At 39.4% G+C, this 23855-nt stretch overlaps 1 protein-coding gene across 13 annotated transcripts in view; it reads left to right on the forward strand.

Annotated features, from left to right (window-relative positions):
- Positions 1-23855, forward strand: part of cnot1 (CCR4-NOT transcription complex, subunit 1) — a 31332-nt gene that overhangs the window by 1586 nt on the left and 5891 nt on the right. For 2 of the 13 annotated variants that reach the window (XM_041794977.1, XM_041794978.1), the window contains exons 2-40: positions 128-417; positions 539-646; positions 5449-5547; positions 5812-5880; positions 6074-6128; positions 9068-9271; positions 9444-9612; positions 9726-9852; positions 11195-11305; positions 11548-11718; positions 11814-11941; positions 12883-13123; positions 13246-13365; positions 13620-13769; positions 13852-14003; positions 14244-14394; positions 14651-14864; positions 15225-15338; positions 15869-15993; positions 16183-16469; positions 16548-16626; positions 16751-16996; positions 17136-17276; positions 17738-17917; positions 18323-18439; positions 18536-18646; positions 18793-18870; positions 19186-19363; positions 19903-20057; positions 20213-20509; positions 20637-20777; positions 21034-21138; positions 21356-21475; positions 21729-21923; positions 22036-22178; positions 22271-22379; positions 22668-22837; positions 23243-23474; positions 23571-23819. In XM_041794977.1, coding sequence (XP_041650911.1) covers positions 316-417; positions 539-646; positions 5449-5547; positions 5812-5880; positions 6074-6128; positions 9068-9271; positions 9444-9612; positions 9726-9852; positions 11195-11305; positions 11548-11718; positions 11814-11941; positions 12883-13123; positions 13246-13365; positions 13620-13769; positions 13852-14003; positions 14244-14394; positions 14651-14864; positions 15225-15338; positions 15869-15993; positions 16183-16469; positions 16548-16626; positions 16751-16996; positions 17136-17276; positions 17738-17917; positions 18323-18439; positions 18536-18646; positions 18793-18870; positions 19186-19363; positions 19903-20057; positions 20213-20509; positions 20637-20777; positions 21034-21138; positions 21356-21475; positions 21729-21923; positions 22036-22178; positions 22271-22379; positions 22668-22837; positions 23243-23474; positions 23571-23819 — 5943 coding nt within the window. In that variant the 5' untranslated portion in view covers positions 128-315. The remainder of the gene's footprint in view (positions 1-127; positions 418-538; positions 647-5448; positions 5548-5811; positions 5881-6073; positions 6129-9067; positions 9272-9443; positions 9613-9725; positions 9853-11194; positions 11306-11547; positions 11719-11813; positions 11942-12882; positions 13124-13245; positions 13366-13619; positions 13770-13851; positions 14004-14243; positions 14395-14650; positions 14865-15224; positions 15339-15868; positions 15994-16182; positions 16470-16547; positions 16627-16750; positions 16997-17135; positions 17277-17737; positions 17918-18322; positions 18440-18535; positions 18647-18792; positions 18871-19185; positions 19364-19902; positions 20058-20212; positions 20510-20636; positions 20778-21033; positions 21139-21355; positions 21476-21728; positions 21924-22035; positions 22179-22270; positions 22380-22667; positions 22838-23242; positions 23475-23570; positions 23820-23855) is intronic. The other 11 variants (XM_041794982.1, XM_041794980.1, XM_041794984.1 and 8 more) reach the window with 11 other exon arrangements.

Below are 23855 nucleotides of genomic sequence, written 5' to 3' on the forward strand. Positions count from 1 at the left end.
AATGTGGGTTAATTCATTTAAAAATGTTCATTGAAATTGTTACTTTACACAAGTATCTTGTTTTTATTGAAATATGTGCTTGGTGTGTCAATAATAATTCTGAATTTTTTTATTTTTTTCATTACAGATGCTGAACTTAAACTAAAGGACCCTATTTAGTACTGGTAGCCCTTGATTGGAAAACTCATTTGGAAGCCAACATATTTCACACCTTTTGGGGGGGGGGAGCAGAAGTAACCTATCACTGAAGTGACTAAAGGGGAATAATGGTGATTTTGCGCCGTGCTCGGCCGCCTGCTTCCGCCCCAACCAGCAATGAATCTTGACTCGCTCTCGCTGGCTTTGTCTCAAATCAGCTATCTGGTGGACAATTTAACAAAGAAAAATTACCGAGCCAGCCAGCAAGAAATACAGCATGTAAGTGTTTGCATAGGCATCAGAAAATACATGTTTGACACCTTATTTCAAATTATGCTACTAGTTTGAAAAATGTCTCCTTTGGTCCATGTCTTCTGATGGTCTCTGTGTGTTCTCCCAGATTGTAAATCGTCACGGTCCTGAGGCAGACAGGCATCTACTACGCTGTCTCTTCTCCCATGTGGATTTCAGTGGCGATGGTAAAAGCAGTGGCAAGGACTTTCACCAGGTAATTTTTGATCCAAAAGATCTTTTGTCCGACTGATTGTGATATGCGACCGTTCTTTCTCTCATTGGGGAAAGTGTTTTCATGTTTGGGTTTATTTAAATTGGTTGTCATAGTCTGAACAACAGCTGAACCAAATTTAGCCTTTTTGTCCTATGAATCAATTCATTGAGCATTTTACCAGTCTTCATCTTATCAAGGACAGGGCTTAGCCCGGCAGCAGAAAACTCATAATATTCAAGCATATTGAAATAAAAGACCTTTTGCTGGAAAACTGCAGTTTATCTCAGTTTGTATACTGGCATTGGGCGATTTTCTGTACAGTCAACAAACTTTTAATCACATTCCCAGTATTAGCAGACGGTTGCAACTGTAGTTATGAGCTATCCAAGTCCAGAAAGAAAACATTCAATATGGGAAAAATCTGCCAAACTAAGACAGGAAGAGTAGCTATTTTTACACGGACCACTTGTTATCGGAACAAATGCCTGATCTGAATAAAAATGCTTCATATAAACACTTCTTTCACAATAAAATCCTCAGATTTGGCTCATTCGGAGAGAAATTTCATTCCTATCAAGAGGGTTAGTTTATGCTTATAGTTGTTCGAATCAGCGTCCATAAAAACAATCAATCTGATCACAGGGAGAGCCCTGTATGGGTTGATTTGTGTCTTACTGCGGGTATCTGTCCCATGGACAGAAACATGGCAGAAGCAAAACAAAAACTGATCTGTTGCCAAGACAACTTTTCCAACTTAAAACTTTCAAAGAGCTCAGAATTGATGATCAGATAGTATAAGGTACAGACATGGAATAGTAGAACAGTCCACCATTTTGCGTGAGCAGGAGTTAAAATGAAAGAACTAGCAAGTGCCTGTGGCTTATTTAAAACAAAGGCGAAACAGAATTCCCTCTTCGATGGAAATTTCTGGTAAAGTTGACCGGTGGGATGATACTGTGCATGCCAGAGCAGTCACATTCAGATCAAATATATGATGCATGAACATGCATACCTCAATCTGATTGCATCTTTTAGCATCCATGGTAACAGAGAAGTTTAAATGTCCAATCAGAATAAATTCAATCGGACTGTGAAAAAGATGCTTGTGTAACCGCAGCTGGTGAGTCAGTTCTTTTGAGTTATGAGGTGTGCTATCATGTTCCAAATCCAAATGTGGGTAAAATCTTACTTCAAATCAATAGCCCTCGTTAAAAATCTCATCAGTTGGTATGTAAAGATATATATACAAAATGGGCGATCTATTAAAAAAGATCCAGAATATGCTCTGTTTTTAAACTAGATTCTTACAAAGAATTTTAAACTTCAAACTGATGCAGGTGCAGTTCAGAAACCAAACTATAACAAGTATTTGTTCGAAACATGTTAGTCATTTAGTCCATTAAGAACTGTGTTACAGTACATCAGTTGTGGTAGTTTCATGTCTCTGTTCGCAAATGTGATTGTTCACTCGGAAAGCCCAAATTTTTTTCAAACACTTTTGTCAAAGGGGTTTTATGATTTCCTCATCATTATTTCTTTGTTTTTGTTCTTCCAACAATTATGCTGTGAAATATCATTATTTTTGACAAAAATATGTAATTGAATCATATAGTTCTAATTTATTACTAAAATAGTAAGATTATCAAAGACCATGAGCAGCCAAGCACGTACTGTATGTACAAGAAGAGTCCTCCTTCGCTACCGATTCTGGTATTTAGCCAAAGTGCAGTTACGCCAAAGTCAAAAATTTCCTCAATGCTAGTTGATACTGAAAAATTAAGAGTGTAGCAAAAAACATCAACACATGCATTCAAGTAAACTTCAACTTCAAATGATGAGCAGCTTGAAGCTTCTTTCACTGAAAACTTGACTAAAGCCAGGGGCTCAGGGTCCAAAACTAACCTTTTCACTCACCAGCCAGGCAGGCTGGTAAGTGAATTTTTTTTTTTACCAGCCAGGCAGATTTTTTACCAGCCAACCAAATAAAAATTGCTTTTAAGTGTTGTAATTTGCTATCAGTATTATTTAACATGTCATTTGGGTCTTGTATGCGATTCTCAATCAATATTTTAATGGTATGCACTAATACTAGCAATAATGTATGCTAAAAGAGACAAAAAGTGAGTTAAAGACCCTTATTATGTGAAGAACAACAAATGAACTTGCTTCTGTCGATTCTTGTTTTTATAACGTCACAATTCCAACCCTCCTTTTTCTGGGCTAGGTAAAATGACTCAAGAGATACTCTGGCAGAATTACTGTAAATTTTATTTTTGGTTTATTATTTATCATTCTATTTTTCTTAGAAGTTTAGTTTTCTTACGTTTAGTTTTAAACCTTATCTTCCACTTAAGAGCCTACAACAAATACATTTGTTTTTTCTTTTTGTATACAGTCTTCATTAACAATCTAAATGGACCAAAAACAGACAATAGAAAAAACTGTCTAGGCGCCTTCACAGCGCGGTTAATCTGTAGTCTGGACATGGAGCCGTGAGCAGCTCCTGCTCTAACTGCAGCTAAGGGGGACTGCTGCGCGAGGAGTGGGCTGCCTTTCAGTGCTTTGGGACGGGGAGGGGCTACCGCTGCTCAAGAGGCGCTACAACGATAAGTGCTTTCATGTCAGTCTTCAAAAGTCTCCAGCAACACCAGAAAAAGTAGCTAGATTTGTTGCTAGTCGCTTTTTTGAAAAAGAGTCGCTAGAGGGGTCTGAAAACTCGCTAATATAGCGAGTAAGTCACTAAGTTGGCAACACTGCTAGGAGGTACGGCTACAGTAACAACCAGCTATCCACCTCGGCACGCTGTGAATGACGTCATGACTGACGCACTTACGAGACCAAAGATCATCTTGACCTGAAATACACATTACTCTGTCAGGAAACCAGCTGATACCAGTATTGTTCTCGAGTAATCAAAAAAATAGATTTTTTTTGCTGGTAAAAAAAATGACTCGCCAGAGAGGCGAGTGGTCTTAAAAATTTACCAGCCAGGGACAAAATCTACCCATAATTGGCGAGTGGCGAGTGTTAGTTTTGGACCCTGCATGGGCTAAAAAGTGTTTTTCTTCCAGCAGCTGCTTATCTCCATCTTTTAAAGTAAAAAAATGTAATGCAAGGGATGATGTTTTTGTACTAGCTCAGGTATTCATGGTGGATGAAATTTGCCATTAAATTTGTTTATGGAAACTAGGTATATGCCATAGAGTTTCTCTACCAGTGTCTGAATCAAATGTAAAGTTGACTCATTTCTCTATTAATAAACAGGTTAACAGTTTTCCTGCCATTTTTTGTGATATATGGTAACTCTAACCAAGTACAATTAAGTCTTTAGTTTTTAATTAATTTACTATTGTGGCTTGAGGGCTGATTACAGAGCTTTTAGAGTTTCTGCTTTTCTCATTTACATAAATGCAGTTGAGTTTAAAGGAGAAAATAAACATTAGTATAGTTGGGCTGTTGTACAGAAAAACATTACATCCAGGCCAGCTGATTTAATTCTTTGGAGGTTGTCTTGTGTATTGAGCAGCATTTGACAACTTAACAGCTGGGCTTATCAGGCAGGCTTTGCTTTCTGACACAGTGTGTATACTGAATGGAGAGTCTTTCTAAACCAAATGGTGCATTCAGCTATGTCTGTGCTCTGCACTGCATGTACTACTTGGGATATTCATCCATTTGTGTTATCACAATAATATTTGGCACAATTTATTAGATGCCAATTCATCAAGTCTTATCTAAGTTCTCGTTCATACCAACTGTTTGTGCCTCTTGGGAATTTTTCTGAGAATGGAAATCATTAGAAACTTGTATTTTCTAACTGTCCTTCTTAATTTTGTGTACCTACTCAATAAAACATTTTAGTCAAATAATTAAATGAGAAGAGGACAGTTACATTTTTAAAACATTGTTTGACAAAGTAAAAGTTGGGTACAAAAATTTGGGAACCATCTCCAGTTATTACTCTTTAAGTCCTCAGTTGGTAACTTTCAGACTTTGTAAAAGCTTCCTGTGGCCAGCTAATGGTCTTTCAAGTCTTCTTTTAGGATTTCAGTCCTCCTGGCAGAGCAGTCTAGCTTAGAATAAGTCTGGGAAAACAAAGTCCAGGGACTGGTGGCTATTCCAAAACCTTCCCCCATCTTTCGTTGTGGTACTTTGAGGTTGATGTTGAAGTATGAGTGGGTTCATTATTATTCACCCAAAAAGCTCTACTGGTTGAGGTGGTAGAAAACACTTTTCTATCACTCTGCCATATTAGTTTTTATTTTGAATGTTATAATTTTAGTACTGCAGGATATTTTCTCAGAGCTTTCTTCTGCTAATAAAGTGATGTATCTATGTACTTTCATATCCACTTAGATGGATCTGTGGTCATTAACACCTGAAAACGTTTTTGATGACAAATGCAAGAATAATGTATAAGAGGCCAAACTCATGCTCTGAGTTTTCTTCATTTTTTGTTTCAGTATTTGCTTGTGTGTGATATGTAAATTTCCCCGCGTAGAGGTAGTGTTGGCCAATCAATCGAGGTGGAGGGTCATGTAAGCTTCAAAAGCACTATAGGCGTCAAAAGTTTGCGCCATTCCCCCACTTCATAGATAGTGGTTGCAGATGCTCACCATGTGCTTTTCTTGATAATGGTACTGTTTTTATGTAGTAATGGTAGTCATGTTAGAGTATTGACATTGTTTATATTTTCACGTATTACACTTTTTGCACTCTTTGCCTTATTTTGTTCTTCACCTGCCTCTGTTCTCTTGTCTCTTTCTTTTCCTCGGTACGTTTTGCTTGCCAACTTGCCGAAGACACAGTTTCTGATCCAGGAGTGTGTGTCGCTGATATCAAAGCCAAACTTTATCTCTACTCTTTGCTACGCTATTGACAACCCTCTGCATTATCAGAAGGTAAGGAGTAGATGCTACAATTTCTGAATTAGTAGACTGAATGTATGGCAGTCAGTTTGACAGAGGAAGTCATCAGTTGCAATAAGACAAATAAATAATTTTTTTTCTTTGTCCTTTACCTAATATACTGTCAAAATGCAAAGGTTTTCTGTAGGCCTATCAAGCACGACTGACTCGAAGGCCCTAGTTTGTACAGACATTCTGAAGGTTATGTGAACAGAAAAAAATACTTTCTATTTATGAGGGTGGCTCTTTGTCTTTCAGAGTTTGAAGCCATCGGCCCATCTTTTCACTCAACTGAGTAAAGTTCTAAAACTTAGCAAGGTCCAAGAGGTAAGCCTGATATACAATGCATGTAAGGTATGAATAATCACAAAAAGACCATTTACGGGATTTACAAATTGAAGTAAGAAAAAAACTTCAGTCATTACAACTTGCGCTTAACCTAAAGAGTTCTACCCAGTGAATCGAGAAACACTTGAAAATTTATGGTAATTGTTACTGTTTTTAATCTTTTTTTTTACAGGTGATTTTTGGCCTTGCCTTGCTCAATTCCAGTAACACAGACCTTCGGGGTTTTGGTAAGTTCTAGCTCTATGTTGCTGTCAAATATATTTATATGAATCAAAACTTTTTCCTATTTAATTTTATATAAGCACTCATGCCAACAAAATTGCACAGATCATCAAGCACTTTTATGTGATGCGGATTTGAAATCAAATAAGGCTGGCCTTACACCAGGACTTTGCTAAAACTCTTAAAAGACTCTTAAAAGATTAACATCTTAGACCCTCTCACATCTAAAGAAAATTTGTTGGCAAACCGTTGAGTTTTTAGTCTCAGACTAAAGCTACATTCACACTGCAGCCAAAAGTGACCTGAATCTTTTTTTTTTTTTTTCCTGACAGTGTGAACAGCGCAAGTCGCATTTAATCTGACTTTTTCAAATCAGATGTGGGCCACTTTCATATGTGGTTCTAAATCAGATACATATCGGAATCTTTTGGAAGTCGACTGCAGTGTGAACAGCCAGACACAAAAATCACATCTGAGAAAAGATCAAAATTGTGCATTAAGGCCTGCAGTGTGAACGTAGCCTAAGATTTTGCAAAGACTGTGGGTCACTAACTGCAGGACTAGAATATGATTCCTTTTGAGATTATTTCCCATCATCTATCTGGTGGAAATTCACAACAATTTTTTGAGCAGAAAACAAGATGTAGAAGGAGATGGAGATTGCATTTGAGTCTATTTCTTATAATCAGATTTTTAAAAATCATTTACATCGAGTAGAAACAAAAGGAAAGTTAAACACAGAAGCAACTTTGCATGTTACTGCAACAACCAAGGAACTATTCCAGAAACATTTCATAATGGAAGTACCGTATGAAAACGTTAGTTGTCTCACAGAAATGAACTGATCAGGCTTTTACTTTGAAAATCCAGGCTGACATGTCCTGTCATATCAGCCCGGAATGAATTGACAGATAAGGCACACAGACACACAGGTGCAGAGATCTGACTGCAGGTCTGAGCAGAAAAGTTTTCCAATCTCGAGTTATGAGCAAAAACTCAGCGGCTCTGGAATGATTTACGCTAACATTTACATTTTGAAGAATGAGGTGAATTAATGTGCTCAGGCAAAACACCAGCTCCCTTTGGACGGGGACGACGGTCACGTCACTGAGAAACACAATTTGCATATGACCAGATTTATATATATGCCAAGACTACAAAGACTAAAAAAAAAAAAAAAAAACGACCACCTTAAAACTGCTAAAATTGAGCCTTATGACTAGCGTACACCTAATGATTGAGACCACGGAGTGAGCCAAGACTTCCATGATTTTACTCTGACTTTGGAATTTTGTCTGCAACTTTGAAATTAGAGGAAAAGTCGTTAAGTGTAATGCTGCCATAAGGGTGTCCAGGTTATTAGAAGCTGTGTACCAAAGTACAGCATACACAAACAACTGACATACGTTTTTCCCCTTTTCCCTTGAAATGAATATAAGTATCTTGACAAGTGGTCAGTTCTGATATTTCAATCAACTAAGCAAGAATTCAACCGACTTATGTAAAATCAGACATTAAACCAAATGATAACAGGCTGTCATCCTTAACAAATGGAGATGTTTGGGGGTCTGTTTTTTGTTTGTTTTTTGCTGCATTAGTCAGAAATAAAGAGAGCTGGTGTTTTACATAAGGATTAAAAATATGCACTGACATTAAGTCATACCAGAAATAGGTCAAACTATTAAGTACACCATGGTCTGTGGCTAAACTTCTGTTCCTAATGTTGATCAGACTGAATGAAACCACATCAAACGGAGCAGGCAGGAATGCTTCTAAAGTTGCAGGGGATCAGGAGACTGTCAGACTGATTTTGTCATTGTTAGCGTTGCCTTTTGGTTCTGGCAAACTTTCTGCAGCTTCCAATGCCTGCTGAATCAGCACTCTGCCTGGTTATAACCTTTGGCTTGGTCCTAATGCCTGCAGCTATCAGCGTCTGCCGCTTTGTTTTAGTGTCGTTAGGATGATGACTTTTAAGTGACATGTAAGATGTGTTGTGTTAAAATTTGAGAACTGTTTTCCACTCTTCGGGATCTTTGCGGGGTACATTTTGCAAGCACTGTGTTGTTATCCTCCCTGTAAATACGTAATACCTCTGCCAGTACTGCCGTGTTATTAACCTCTATTAGCCTCTTAGCACCAAGGCTGCTTCCTCTTCTTCTCTGGTGCTTAATAGCGGGTCCACGGCGCCACCTACTGATTTAGAATGTGCAGTCTCATGAAAAGGACAACAAACACCTTTATTATTGGTGTATTTTATCGGTTAATTTTTATAATCTGGATAATACAGATATGTAAAATATATGCAATATCGGCCGATAGTTGATCGGTACCAATAATTATCGTGCATCCCTAAATTAAACTATGGAAGTGCTGAACATATGTATGTGGAAAAGCAAAACTATTCAGCTCATGACCATCACAGATTCATCAATACAGACCCCCACAATTCTGTATTTCTGCATTCAAAATTCAAACACCAAATGTGAAACTGTTTGAGGAATAAACTGAAATTTACAGGGCAGATATTTAATTATTGAATGAATGTGTTGTGGACAGAGAGTCTCCTATGTTGCGCCGTGCAAAGCAATATTTGGCTCTTGCATGCTGTCAGGACATGTTGTATATTCCAAAAACAAAAATTCCCTCAAGTAAACCCTTTTGGCTTCCTACCCGATTCTGACACTGAACTAAGGATTTAATATCAACTGCTACCCTCTGCACTTGTTCACATAAGAATCCTGAGCATATATTGGACATGTTTCAACAACTTTTAGAGTCTGTGATTCCTGAGAATTTGTATATAGATTTGATTTAAAATCCACTATATGGAAATAGATTTCCACGGCTCTTTTAACTCCTGGATTTTTGTCAAAGGAAATGAAAAACATTTAAATCAGAAAGTCATGTCTGTATAAATCTTAACACCCCCCTCCCCCTTGTTTAGCGGCACAGTTCATCAAACAGAAACTCCCAGACCTCCTGCGGTCATACGTTGACGCAGATCTTGGAGGAAACCAAGAAGGTGGCTTCCAAGACATTGCCATAGAGGTCTTGCACCTACTGCTCTCCCATCTACTGTTTGGCCAGAAGGGAGCCAGTGGGGTCGGCCAAGAGCAGATTGACGCCTTCCTCAAGACACTTTGCCGAGGTAGGGGATTCAACACAAATCTGCTGAAACCATCTGGCTACTCTCAAAGCATATACCTAAAAAAACAGCAGTAGATAGCTTTGTCGGGCTTAATAAAGATTTAGTATTGTCACCTCAATTATTGTAATGTTTCTTTGCCACAATTTCATAATGTGACTGCATTCTGTTTCAGATTTCCCCCAGGAGCGCTGCCCTGTGGTGCTCGCACCACTGCTGTACCCTGAAAAACGGGACATTCTCATGGACAGGATTCTGCCAGACTCGGGGGAGCTAGCTAAGACCATGATGGAGAGTTCTCTTGCAGAATTCATGCAAGAAGTTGGCTATGGCTTTTGTGCAAAGTGAGTCATTTCTTTAATATTTAAGTTAAAAGCAAAGTATTTCTATTTATTTCATTGTTTGAGCATACTTCTTGTGAGCCACACTTATCTGTTTGTCTTGTTTATCTCTTTAGTCTGGATGAGTGCAGGAACATAATCATCCAGTATGGGGTAAGGGAGGTGACAGCCAGCCAGGTAGCCAGGGTTCTTGGCATGATGGCACGTACACACTCTGGCCTGACTGATGGTATTCCACTACAGGTGAGTTTCTTTCCAATTCTTTAATAGAATAATTAAAATCATTCATGACCAGTTTAAAAAAAAAAAAAAAAAAAACAGTTTTCTTTCTATTCACATGATGTAATCTGTCAAAAAGTTCTGATTTGTTATGTGGTCCAGGTAATACTTGATTTTACAGAAAAAAACATTGTAAAATAATTTGTACTGACTCTTATATCAAACGGATCAGCTGGTTGTTTGTTTTCATTTTTTTCTCACATACCTGGGAGTTTTTGTCAGGGTTCAGTGAGTTAATCAGAGCATTTTTGAATTGGTGTGTCACAATTGTGAGACTGACAGGGGCAGATTAAGCAACACTGTAAATGTGTTGGTTTTAAAATCATGAAAATTGCTAAAAATGGTGATGGTGCTTTGTAAAGTCAGTAAAACAGTAGATGCAAAATTTACAGAGGAAGGCCTCCAAAAAAATTCTCTTTAAAATCAGTGGATGTAGCGTGACTGTTAAAAGCTGTTGGAAAAACTGCGGTTCATCTCCAGGCTGGTGGGTGCATTTACCCTTCATTATTACAACGATTTACAAAACTACTGATTATAAGTATTATACATGCATTGCTTCAAAGTTATATTTGTGATTCCTACCATTTCAAGATTTAACCATTACAGGCACCAAAATTTTCTGCCAGGCCACTGGCAAACAATTTAAGCCATTTAACTTACCATTTAAAGCTCTACTGGCACCTTCTGATCTTAATACTTCCAACAAAGTTGGTCCTGCTGTATCATAAAGGGTCCCCAAGATCTAAATCTAGTGAAAGATTTAACCCAAACATGTTACATCCATTAATATCCACAGATTGCTTTTTATCTACAAACACTAGAAACTTTTTAATATATTGCCAGTCTTCACTCTAGCAGTAACTAAGTATACTTCAAACAGTGTTTCACTATAAAAGTCCCTGGGGCAGAGACAGCATTTTTGGGTGATATTCATTAAGCTCTGTAAAGTATAGGATGTAGTATGCTCTTGTTCTTGTTAGAGCAGTGTTTGGATCCTTCTCTCTGGGGTTAACAAATACTGTTGGTAAGCCCAGTATGTGTTTGTTCAAAAGGACTTAAACTGAAACTGGATTTAACAGAAGTTAAAGTTTTTGATCATCATTTTCAAATTAACACATGAGAAACAGTAATTACAAAATTAAAGCTGATAATCAACAATTAACTGATTAACGAATTAGTTCCCACCTCTGAATTAAAGTTACTTAAAATGTGAATCTTACAAACGATATTTTTATATTAAGCAATGGTCAAGCTTGTTTAAGTTTGCCTGTTTTATATTTCTCTTCTTCTGTGTTTTCTCTTACAGTCCATCTCTGCTCCAGGAAGTGGTATCTGGAGCGATGGTAAGGATAAGAACGATGGTTCACAGGCACACACCTGGAATGTTGAGGTTCTCATCGACGTTGTGAAAGAAGTGGTGAGTGAACCTTTAAAGCTTAAGAGTTAACCCCTCAGCCTCGATACCCATCAATATAAAAATTATAAAGGCCTATATTTTCCGTCTTATACTAGCACTCTGATTTTGTCAGATCCTACATTTGTATGCCGTGTAATAAAGTTCAGAGTATTTTGATAATCTGACAATGAAAGAGGCAGAATATTTTTTATCCTCAAGATTAATTTTTAAAAGCTTTCTTCTTTTTTTAATCGGTGCCCTAGAATCCCAACCTTAACTTTAAAGAGGTGACCTACGAACTTGACCATCCAGGCTTTGTAATCCGGGACAGTAAAGGCCTGCACATAGTGGTGTACGGCATTCAGAGGGGCTTAGGCATGGAGGTTTTCCCTGTCGATCTCATCTATCGGCCATGGAAGCATGCCGAAGGACAGGTAATGACTCACATCCATTTACACGCCATACCTAAAGGCTAAGCCACATATTTCCATTTTAAATACATAAATGTTGAATGTGTTTTTGCTTTCAGTTGTCCTTCATTCAGCACTCCCTGATGAGTCCAGAAGTGTTCTGCTTTGCTGACTACCCTTGCCACACTGTGGCTATTGACATCCTTAAGGCCCCACCAGAGGATGACAATAGGGAGATTGCAACCTGGTATGGATCTTATTTTATCTTGGCAGCTTTGAAAAAGGGGGAATAGCAGTAGCTTTTTTTCCTTTTTCTTGTTAATCCTCAAACATGAACTGGTTAGAAAATCAGGGCAGATGTTGGTGTTAAAATAACAGTTTAGCCAGTGGCTGATACTGATGTTTTGTCATCACTTATTAGAGTGCAAGTCTCCAGTGATAGCAAGATTTTCTCTCACGTTTGACCACAAAAAGAGACGAGCTTGACCAAAAGGTCTCCATTCTGCCTGACAACAACAACAACAGCTGTTTGGTGTGACAGATGCCAACATTAAATTAGATAAACAGCTGCTACTGACATGCCACATATTTTTCAGTGAGCCTGCATCCATCCAAAATGTCATTATATATGGATGTTAAACAGATGCATTGGTGCACCCTTTTTCAATTTTTCTAAATATGATTAAGGACATCTTTTTTAAAGTATACACAACCACTGCTTTTTCTCAGCCTTTCTGGTTTATAATATGGCAGTTCTCTTCTTGGAGGAGTAGGATAGTGGCATTAAGTTTGGTATGAAAAATGTTCTGTTTTGCATTTGTAGTCTTGGAATCATTTCTAGCTTTTCATCCAACCTGTTCTCTCTGATCCCATAGGCCATCCAATTTTTGGCAACAAAATGCAGCAGCAGTGACTTTTAGTCGAGCAATATTTATGCATCAAACCAGTTTTGTTCATGAATTCTGTGGTGTAAAAAAGAGAGTTAAGTCTATATAGCTAAGCCATACATCAGATAGGGAGTTGTTATTTGAAAGTAATAACCATCAAAAGTTAGGGACTAAGAATAAAGCAGTTTCCTACCGCCTATTATAGTCTACTCTGACATACTGGATTTGGTTCATTGAAGATTTACTGAAGAGATTAAAGCTTTACACAGTTTGTCTGAGCGACTGTCCCAAACTCTTACAGGAAAAGTCTGGACCTGGTGGAGAGCCTGCTCAGGCTGTCTGAAGTGGGTCAGTATGAGCAGGTGAAGCAGCTTTTTGGTTTCCCAATCAAGCACTGTCCAGACATGTTGGTGCTAGCGTTGCTGCAGATCTCCACCTCCTGGCACACACTGCGCCATGAACTCATCTCAACCCTAATGCCCATCTTTCTGGGCAACCATCCCAACTCGGCCATCATTCTGCACTATGCCTGGCATGGACAGGTAGGTGTTCCAAACTGGTACTTTAAATGCTGTTGGATTTTTCCCTTGTGCTGATAAAGTTTTGTGTTTTTGTCTTCATGAAATTGAGTTTTTTGAAACAAAATCTTTGGTTTTATTACCAGGGACAGTCTCCTTCCATCCGTCAGTTAATTATGCATTCAATGGCTGAGTGGTACATGAGAGGGGAGCAGTATGACCAGGCAAAACTTTCTCGCATCCTGGATGTGGCCCAGGATCTGAAGGTTTGTCAAAATACTCTTATGATTTTCTCTAAATATTATAGCATCAAGCTTAGCAGCATAATGAAGCCATAGTGTTGATTCACGCAAGAATTAAGTTAACTAGTGTATATTTAAATGTTGTTTTTAAAGAATCATGAAAGAAGATTTGGTTTAATCAAGTAATTTGGAGTATGTAGAACCAGTATCACGTCTATCACAAATGAAGATGTTAATTTCATTACATTAACATGCCAGGATCTCTTTTTTTCTCTCAGTCTCTATCGATGCTGCTGAATGGTACTCCATTTGCCTTTGTTATTGACCTTGCTGCACTTGCCTCTCGCCGTGAATACCTCAAACTTGACAAATGGCTGAATGACAAAATCAGAGAGCATGGAGTAAGTCCTGAATCTGATTTTCATTTGGTAATTTTCTTTCATTTATGATAATTCATCTTAGACATGAAACCATATGCTTAATTTCACCATAATTTTTGTGTTGTGTCAGGAACCTTTTATCCAGGCGTGTGTGACATTCCTGAAGAGGCGCTGCCCATCTATTATGGGGGGTCTGGCCCCAGACAAGGACCAGCCTAAAAGTGCCCAGCTTCCTCCAGAGACCTTAGCCACCATGCTAGTCTGCCTGCAGTCCCATGCTGGGTGAGAAGTTTAACCCTGGTCACTTTATTATTTGTCATGCCCCTCCTCCTTCTCCTCTTTTTCCTCAGCTATCTTACTAATGAAGGCTACAAAAGCCTAAGAAATAGCCCATAAAGACTGTTGGCAGATTTGCTCGTTATGATTCATAGCAGCGTTTTTTACATTGAAGACTGTCATCACTTTCACCATTCTACATTGTTTTGCCTTCTTCTAAACATAAGATTTATTAACTTCCTTTAGGAGTGTATCCCAGGAGGTGTCGGAGACGATCTTGACCATGGTTGCTAACTGCAGCAATGTAATGAATAAAGCCCGGCAGCCACCACCTGGGGTAATGCCAAAAGGTCGTGCCCCCAGCACCAGCAGCCTAGATGCCATCTCTCCTGTACAGGTAATTACACATAAAGGCCATGTCATGTCTTTGCAGACTAACTTTTTAGTTTTTAAATTCATGTCTAGTTTCAAACCAATTCCTGACTTGCTAATGAAATACTTTTGAAAAAAAAAGTCAATTTTGGTTTATATTTTTTTCTTATTTTTCTTACCTCTTCATCAGCATCACTGATGTGTTGCTAGAGTATGTCTGACATTTGTAGCACTGACTCTCTAATGGTTTTTGTTGCTGTCTCTCTCTTGCTCTCCTCTAGATGGACCCTCTTTCAGGCATGGGTTCTTTAAACCTAGGGGGTACTGCCACTTCCCACACCCAAAGCATGCAGGGTTTCCCAACCTCTCTAAGTTCAGCTTTTAGTAATCCCCAGTCCCCAGCAAAGGCTTTCCCACCACTTTCCAACCCTAACCCCAGCACACCATTTGGGGGCATAGGCAGCCTGTCCTCGCAGCTTCCTGGTATGGACTCTGGTACTATGAAATTTCATTATTTTTTTCATTAATTAGATATTACTAGATTAGCAAGTCAGACTTAATAACAAAGTTTTTGCTTGGTCCTTTTGGACTTAGTTTGAAATCAGCTTCAGCATTTTTATGGTGACTTTATTGCGTAAAATAAATGATAAACAAACAGTGAACAGAAGAAAATGTGCATGTCTTCAGTTGGATATTTAGTTGTATATCATGGAGGATTCAGAGTAATGCCCTCAAATTAATATTTTGTCAGAACAAAATTTCCAGCCCAGTTGCTTGTTTGAAGGATATAGTGTCATAGTAATGCAGGCTGATAAAGGCTCAGATTGGAATGACTGAAGTTTTGTTACTTTTCAGGTCCCTTGGGCTCAGGCATCGGTTCTGGTCTGGGGATACCACCAGTGAATACTGATCCTTTTGGCACCAGGAAGATGAGCACACCGGGCCTGAACCCACCTACCTTTCAGCAGAGTAAGATGAAGGCCTGTAAGTGGTGGTGGTATTGGTGTGACTGAGAGCCCCGCCCTGCGCTGCTCAGCACTGTATTTCCTCTGCAAAAGTAGTAATATTGTCATGACTGAGAAATTTATTTAAAATGCACCTTTATTTGCCTCACAAATGCTTTAATTTTCACAAGTTATGCTTGTCCTTAAAGTGTTTGAAATATTTGGTGCCTTTGTTACCATGTGTAAACATGCTGGCATGTTACTCTGTACTTTCTTTGGAACTAAGTGTTGTACAGTTGATTAAAAAATAGTGTATAAAAATAGAGGAAATACAGATCAGTCTTCCATTCCTTGTCTGCTTATGCTGACAGCCCCACTTTAGTGTCATTTGTACTTCTAAGCTTCAAAAAGAGGTCTAAACTGACATGATCAGTTAGAATGCTTTTTGATGTCCTATTGCTTGATAACGCATCAAGTTTCACATTTTTTAAATTAAATTTTGAATTATGATAAAGTTATAGTTACTATTATGTTGTTTTTCTTCTTGTTTTCCAGCTGACCTTTCTCAGGTGTGGCCAGAGGCAAACCAGCACTTTAGTAAGGAGATAGATGATGAAGCAAACAGTTATTTTCAGCGCATCTACAACCACCCACCTCACCCAACCATGTCTGTGGATGAAGTATGTAGTGGCCTTCTTTATTACCTTTGCACGCAAACACAAAATCACAAACTAATCTTATGAAAACTTGTACTTTGCTGTCTATTATTACATTGTTTAAACCCTATTTTGACATACTCCTGCTATGTACTCATGTGTGGTAATGTTGCTCTCTGAATTAAATGGTCTCATACTGATCTGTCCTGCCAGGTACTGGAGATGCTGCAGAGGTTCAAGGATTCAACCATCAAGCGGGAGCGAGAGGTGTTCAACTGCATGCTGCGCAACTTATTTGAGGAGTACAGATTCTTTCCCCAGTACCCAGACAAGGAGCTGCACATCACTGCCTGCCTTTTTGGTGGCATTATAGAGAAGGGTCTTGTGACCTACATGGCACTGGGTTTGGCCCTCCGATATGTTCTTGAAGCCTTAAGAAAACCCTATGGGTCCAAAATGTATTATTTTGGAATCGCCGCCCTTGATAGGTTTAAAAACAGGTATTGAAATGATTTCCTTAGGTAAATGAGTGATTGTTGAACTGGAGTTTGTTTCTGACATGTTGTTTATATCACTAGACTAAAGGACTACCCTCAGTATTGCCAACATCTGGCTTCAATTGCTCACTTCTTGCAATTCCCCCACCATTTACAAGAGGTAACAAGGTTTCCTTAATTTATGATCATTCATTTTTATCTTTTTTTATCTTGATCAACTGTAGAAGAATCCTTTATACGGAGTAAAAAGTTAAATCTCTCGCTCTGTGCCATTCAATATCCTGTGTGTGCAGTATATCGAGTATGGCCAACAGTCACGGGACCCTCCGGTGAAGATGCAAGGCTCCATCACCACCCCTGGCAGTCTGGCACTGGCACATGTACAAGCTCAGTCACAACCTGGTGGACCTAAAGCCCCGCAGCCAGGTCAACCCAGCACCCTCGTCACCACCACCACAACTACAACCACAGTGGCAAAGACCACCACCATCACAAGACCAACACCCAGCAGCTTCAAGAAGGATGTACCTGTGAGTTTGCCTTTTTGATACCCTAACATCCTTGCATGTGCATTGTCAGTGTTGGAATTTGTTCTGTGATGCAGCATGAAAGTGTCTTCAATATTTAAAGGCTGTTTTCAAAGGTCACTGTTGTCGTCCCTACTTGCAGCCCTCCATCAACACAACCAACATCGACACCCTGCTGGTAGCCACTGACCAAACAGAAAGGATTGTAGAGCCTCCAGAGAATGTCCAGGAGAAGATTGCCTTTATCTTCAACAACCTCTCTCAGTCTAACATGACACAGAAGGTAAAGGAAAACAAATTTCTGCATCCTGATTGGTCAACAAGTCTTTGTTGGTGTAATGCCAAATCAAAACAAGTGTTATCTGAGTACACTGAACAAAATGAGCAGGTCCAGTCTGTAGTCTTTGTCATATTATAGTCTGTAGAGAGCAGGTCCAGTGTTATATTATAAAGACCCAACATTAATCTAGCATAGTGTTTCAGCACTTTGCAGCACTGGGCAGACTAGTGTAGAACAGCCATCTTCTAAAGCTGCGTTCAGGGTTTGAGAGGATGCAGAGACAAACTTATCTTTTTCTATATGGTTTCTCTTACACAGTAATAATAGGAACTTTCTGTGTAGTATTAGCAGTAATAACTTGGTATGATGGTAGACCAATGCTAACATCCTAATATTAGCATTAGCAGCTAATATAAAAATGGTCTGGAGAGGGTGGATTCAAACTTGTACTTTGTCTTTTACAGGTTGAGGAGTTGAAAGAGACAGTGAAGGAAGAATTTATGCCATGGGTGTCTCAGTACCTTGTCATGAAGCGTGTCAGCATTGAGCCGAACTTCCACAGTCTCTACTCTAACTTTCTGGATACTCTGAAGAACCCTGAATTTGTCAAAATGGTCCTCAATGAGACATACAGAAATATCAAGGTAAAATAAATCCTCAAACATATCCCGTTCTACATGTTTTTCCCTGCATACAAGTACCTTCCACTGCTGCTGAAAATTAGCTATAGCATGTGTATTTACACAACAGCACCATAACATAACACTGCTGTAGTTGCACCTTAAATGCTGATTCTTCTTAACACTTGTTAATACTGCTAATTCGCATTGTGTTGATGCACACACAGACATGCTTACACACTCCCTCCCTGCTAGCCTCGCTGATTCCATCCCCCATCTGTTACTATCTCTGAAGCAGACACAGAGGGATCACTTCCTTCCTCCCTTGCACATCCATGGCATTAAAACTGAGGGTGAAACAGCACAGGGGTGTGTATGTAATGGCTTGAAATGGTAAACACCTCCCCTTCCATTGTTTTATTCTTTCAGGTTCTGTTGACCTCTGACAAGGCAGCTGCCAATTTCTCTGATCGCTCCCTGCTGAAGAACCTGGGCCACTGGTTGGGGATGATAACACTGGCCAAAAACAAGCCCATTCTTTATACAGTAAGAAACTTTAACACGTTTTTTGGTTATCTTTTTCCACATTATGGCAACTTCATTGTAAACTGGTGTTGCTAACGCTTTTTTTTTTGTTTCCAGGATCTTGAAGTGAAATCTCTACTTTTGGAAGCATATGTGAAAGGTCAGCAGGAGCTGCTGTATGTAGTTCCCTTTGTTGCTAAGGTTTTGGAATCCAGTCTCCGCAGCATGGTGAGAATCATGGGTGTAATATGAGCTCAATATTACAGTTCCTTAAAGTAAACAAAACTATCTTAATATTGCCTGGTTGCATTGTTGGGTGTTCTTTTATAGTTTTTAACTGCGAATTTGATTCATGAATGTGTCTGATGCTGCAGGTTTTCAGGCCCCAGAACCCCTGGACCATGGCCATCATGAATGTTCTTGCTGAACTTCATCAGGAGCATGACCTTAAGGTAAGCCTCAATTATTCATTTATAGCTACTTACACAAGCTCATGGAACTGCAGTCTGATTAAGAGAAATAGAAAAGGTGTAATAAAAACGGAGCAAATTATGATGCAAAAAGGAAATGTTTTTGCATCATAAAAATTTTCAGCCGACGTGCCATATCGTGATGTTTTTTCCCAGGACTCTGTGGCTGTTCCTCATTTCCTCAAATAATGCTCTATGATGACTAACCATTGTTGTAAACTTTTAGCCCCACCTTGATGTTATGACCTCCTGCAATTATACGCAAGCAATATAGAACTTGTTTCCTTGTTTACACAGCTGAACCTAAAGTTTGAGATTGAAGTTCTTTGTAAGAACTTGTCTCTGGACATCAATGACCTCAAGCCAGGAAACTTGCTCAAAGACAAGGACAAGCTGAAGAGTCTGGAAGAGCAGTTGTCTGCACCAAAGAAGGAGACGAAGCCTCCAGAAGAGATGCTGCCAGTTTCTACCACAGGTAAATGCCTCTTTTTGCTTAGTTATCTGCTGCTTTTTTATTTTCTGTTTGTCAAATTGCTGTGAAAAATGAGCTATGTTGGGCTTTTTATCTTTTTTTCTCCCACAATTCATGGTATGAAATACCGTCTGGTGAAAAAAAAAGAGAATTAAGGACTTTTCCTCCAATAACGACTTAAGAAACAAATTATTTGCCATTTTTTGTCAGTTGGGCAAGTCTTAACTATTCAAGCTTGTGTACTTAATTTTATGACTATTGTTGATTTTAAAATCACACCTGAAAAGATTATGCTAACATGACAATATCTGATCATGCTGAAATAATAAAGATATTCACCATCTGCTCTCATGCTTCACATATTCCTTTTTCAGTTTTAATGCTAGGCATAGTTCTACTCATTTTTGTTGTTTGTATGCTTGCTTGAATTTTTAATTCAGGGAAGCTAAGATTTGCTTGCTTTTGTTGCTGTTGTGCATGCTTTTTGTTCATTTTGCTTTTTTCGTGTGATTTTAATCAAATTAGCATTTTGTGACCAACAGGAGACTTTGTTCCATTTGCAGCTCCTCCATCAACCCCTGCTGCCACCACCACAACTTGCACAACCACGGGGCCCCCCACCCCACAGTTCAGCTACCACGACATCAATGTGTATGCCCTGGCAGGTCTCGCTCCACACATCAATATAAATGTCAATGTAAGTTCAAGGGGGCTGAAAATCTCACTGAAATGTGGGTTAAACTCCCAGGACATATGTGCTGTATCTTTAAATTTTTATTTTTTTAATTTTTTTTTTACAAATGTATTTGATTTTTTAGTTTTGTTTTTTCTCTTATGCTTCCCCATCTTCAGATCCCTCTACTGCAGGCCCACCCTCAGTTAAAGCAGTGTGTACGGCAGTCAGTAGAGCGAGCTGTCCAGGAACTGGTGCACCCTGTGGTTGATCGCTCTATCAAAATTGCTATGACAACCTGTGAGCAGATCATCAGGAAGGACTTTGCTCTGGACTCTGAGGAGTCCCGCATGCGTGTGGCTGCCCACCATATGATGAGGAACCTGACTGCAGGCATGGCCATGATCACCTGCCGAGAGCCCCTGCTGATGAGCATTGCCACCAACCTCAAAAACAGCTTTGCTGCTGCACTTAGGGTGAGTTTAACTCTTCTTCTGATCACATCTTGGCTCGGTATTCAGAGATCATGCATCGTGTGACCTTTTCCCCTTTCCACACTTGCACAGTTCCTGCTTCTTTAACTCAAAGCGTTTGTTCCTTTAGGCACCAACGCCCCAGCAGAGGGAAATGATGGAAGAGGCTGCAGCCAGGATTGCCCAAGACAACTGTGAACTGGCGTGCTGCTTTATTCAGAAAACAGCAGTGGAGAAGGCTGGTCCTGAAATGGACAAGAGACTTGCCACGGTAAGACTTTGGGGGAGAACAAAAAACAAAACAGTGTGACCACATATTAAATGCAAGTAATAGCCATCACTAAATGAAACTAAATGAAATTAATTGGTCTTGTGATTATAGATAAGAGTGGCAAACCACTTAGCCAGTAAATATGATTATCACTTTCACTTGCACAGTTCCTTATGTGGTGGTTTTATGAATTTTAACCTGTATTATTTAGAAGCAAAAGTGTCAATTTCTTGATTTTTTTTTTTTTTTTTTTAAGGAGTTTGAGCTGAGGAAGCATGCACGCCAAGAGGGACGGCGTTATTGTGATCCTGTTGTTCTGACTTACCAGGCAGAGCGTATGCCTGAACAGATCAGGCTCAAGGTAAGAACATCACTGTACAACCCAGTTATGTTTAATATTAGAAGAAAAGGTAAAGAGGCTTTTTTCATCTTATGCTATTGGCAGCTTAACATGTGCATTGTCATAATGTGCTGTTCCATTCATCTTTGAATCTAGAACAATGCAATGCTATTTTACTCTTTGTGAAGTAAACAATTGGTTAAGAAAAGGTGTATGTTGATGTGTTTTTGTGATGTAGGTGGGAGGAGTGGACCCCAAACAGCTGGCTGTATATGAGGAGTTTGCAAGGAATGTTCCAGGTTTCTTACCCAGCAATGATCTCTCTCAGCCCACTGGCTTCTTGGCTCAGCCCATGAAGGTAAGGCTTTTTTTAACCATACTTTTAACTTAATGGTTAGAATTACCTGGAAGGCTTGAATGTTTGTGCTTTGTTTTTCAAAAAGTATTTTGTTTTCCTAGTTTTGGCAAGTTTAACCAAAACAAAGAGATTAAAACATTTTGTTGGTCTCATGATTTAGTGCATGAGAAGTTAAAAGAGATCAAACTTTTCCAAGTAACTCGTTAAACTTAGGGAATTGTTAAACTCTGTTTTTCTTTCTCTCCGTTTACAGCAACAGGCCTGGGCCACAGATGACGTAGCTCAGATCTATGATAAGTGCATGGCAGATTTAGAGCAGCATCTTCATGCCATCCCTCCAGCACTTGCCATGAACCCTCTGACTCAGGCTCTGCGCAGTCTGCTGGAAGCTGTGGTCTTGGCTAGAAACTCCAGAGATGGCATTGCTGCTCTTGGCCTTCTGCAGAAGGTAGGGCACTTACTTCTGTAGATGAAGTTAAATCTAAAGAGGAAAAAGATTTATCCGATGCATTGTTGAGAATCACCCTATACTGACCTCAGCTGGTTTCCTTCTATCACAGGCTGTTGAAGGTCTTCTTGATGCTACTAGTGGGGCTGATGCCGACTTGCTGCTTCGCTATAGGGAGTGCCACCTGCTGGTGCTTAAAGCTCTACAGGATGGACGTGCCTATGGACCACAGTGGTGCAATAAGCAGATCACCAGGTGAGGATATGTGGATATCAAACCATTCGTGTGGTGCATAACAGTTCTTCATAAAAACAATGTTTCGTAATGATATGCAAACATGTTTGCAGGTGTCTGATCGAATGCCGTGATGAGTACAAATACAACGTAGAGGCAGTTGAGCTTCTGATTAGGAACCACCTTGTGAATATGCAGCAGTATGACCTGCACCTGGCACAGGTACACTTTCCCTCTTGCAGACATTTGCAATTTTGTTTGTGTTGCATAGTTTGTCGTGCGGTGTGGAAACTTAATGATTCAGTAATATATTTTCCTTCTTAATTTTGATTTTTGTCCTTACATATCTTTACTCTGGCCTTGCAATTGAATGTGCAGTTGAGTTTTTATGTTTGTTAAACCATTTTAAACCTGGGCACAGAAGATATGTTTAAAGATATGGTGGTGTAGAGATGCTAAATATTCAGTGCCGTTAAAAGCTAAAGGATGTTTTTATTTTTTTCTCTCTAGTCGATGGAAAATGGACTGCACTACATGGCAGTTGCTTTTGCCATGCAGTTGGTGAAGCTGCTGCTGGTGGATGAACGAAGTGTGAGCCATGTTACAGAAGCTGACCTCTTCCACACAATTGAGACCTTAATGAGAACCTGTGCACACTCCAGAGCAAACGCACCTGAGGGGTAAACAAATACAACATTGAAACTACCTTTTTTCAATTTTCTTTTTCTTTTTTTCAATAGAACAAAATAACTGCTAGAAACTGCCAAATTATGGGGCGCAGGTGGCCTAGTGGTTTAAGGCGCGCCCAATAAATCTTAAAAAACAAAAAAAAAAACAAAAGAAATTGCCAAATTATTTGAAAGTCATTATGACAAATGAGCTTTCAAGATTAATAGTTGGGCTTGATAACAGAGCAACAACTTGGAAAAAAATTGTGTTGTTAGATTGTCATCATGTACAAACTTGTGTGATTTGGGTGTAGAATTTGCCAACATTCATTAGACTTTTATCCTAAAGACAGTGTTCAAAAGAATTATGATTTTGAGTTGAGATTGGTAAAAGTAACGCTTTGTCCTTCTCCTTAGGCTTCCCCAGCTGATGGATGTTGTTCGCTCCAACTATGAGGCCATGATTGACCGGGCCCACGGTGGACCTAACTTCATGATGCACTCTGGGATTTCCCAGGCTTCAGAGTATGATGATCCTCCAGGCCTGAGGGAGAAAGCAGAGTACCTCCTCAGAGAGTGGGTCAACCTGTATCACTCAGCTGCAGCTGGCAGGGACAGCACTAAAGCTTTCTCAGCATTTGTTGGCCAGGTACATTTACCTCTCAGTCAAATCCAGATGATCCAGAAATCTATTGGAACCCCTGTTTCTAAGTTTTTCTTTTGTCTCTCTTTCTTTGTTCTCTAGATGCACCAGCAGGGAATCCTGAAGACGGATGACCTGATCACAAGGTTCTTCCGGCTGTGCACAGAGATGTGTGTGGAGATCAGCTATCGGGCACAAGCTGAGCAGCAGCACAACCCAGCAGCCAGTGCAGCAATCATCAGAGCCAAGTGTTACCACAACCTGGATGCCTTTGTAAGGCTGATAGCTCTGCTAGTCAAACACTCTGGAGAGGCCACAAACACGGTGACTAAAATCAACCTCCTCAACAAGGTACAGTTACATAACAATGTGGTGCAGTTTTCCTGA

This window comes from Cheilinus undulatus, linkage group 9 (assembly GCF_018320785.1).
Source record: "Cheilinus undulatus linkage group 9, ASM1832078v1, whole genome shotgun sequence".
Taxonomy (NCBI): domain Eukaryota; kingdom Metazoa; phylum Chordata; class Actinopteri; order Labriformes; family Labridae; genus Cheilinus; species Cheilinus undulatus.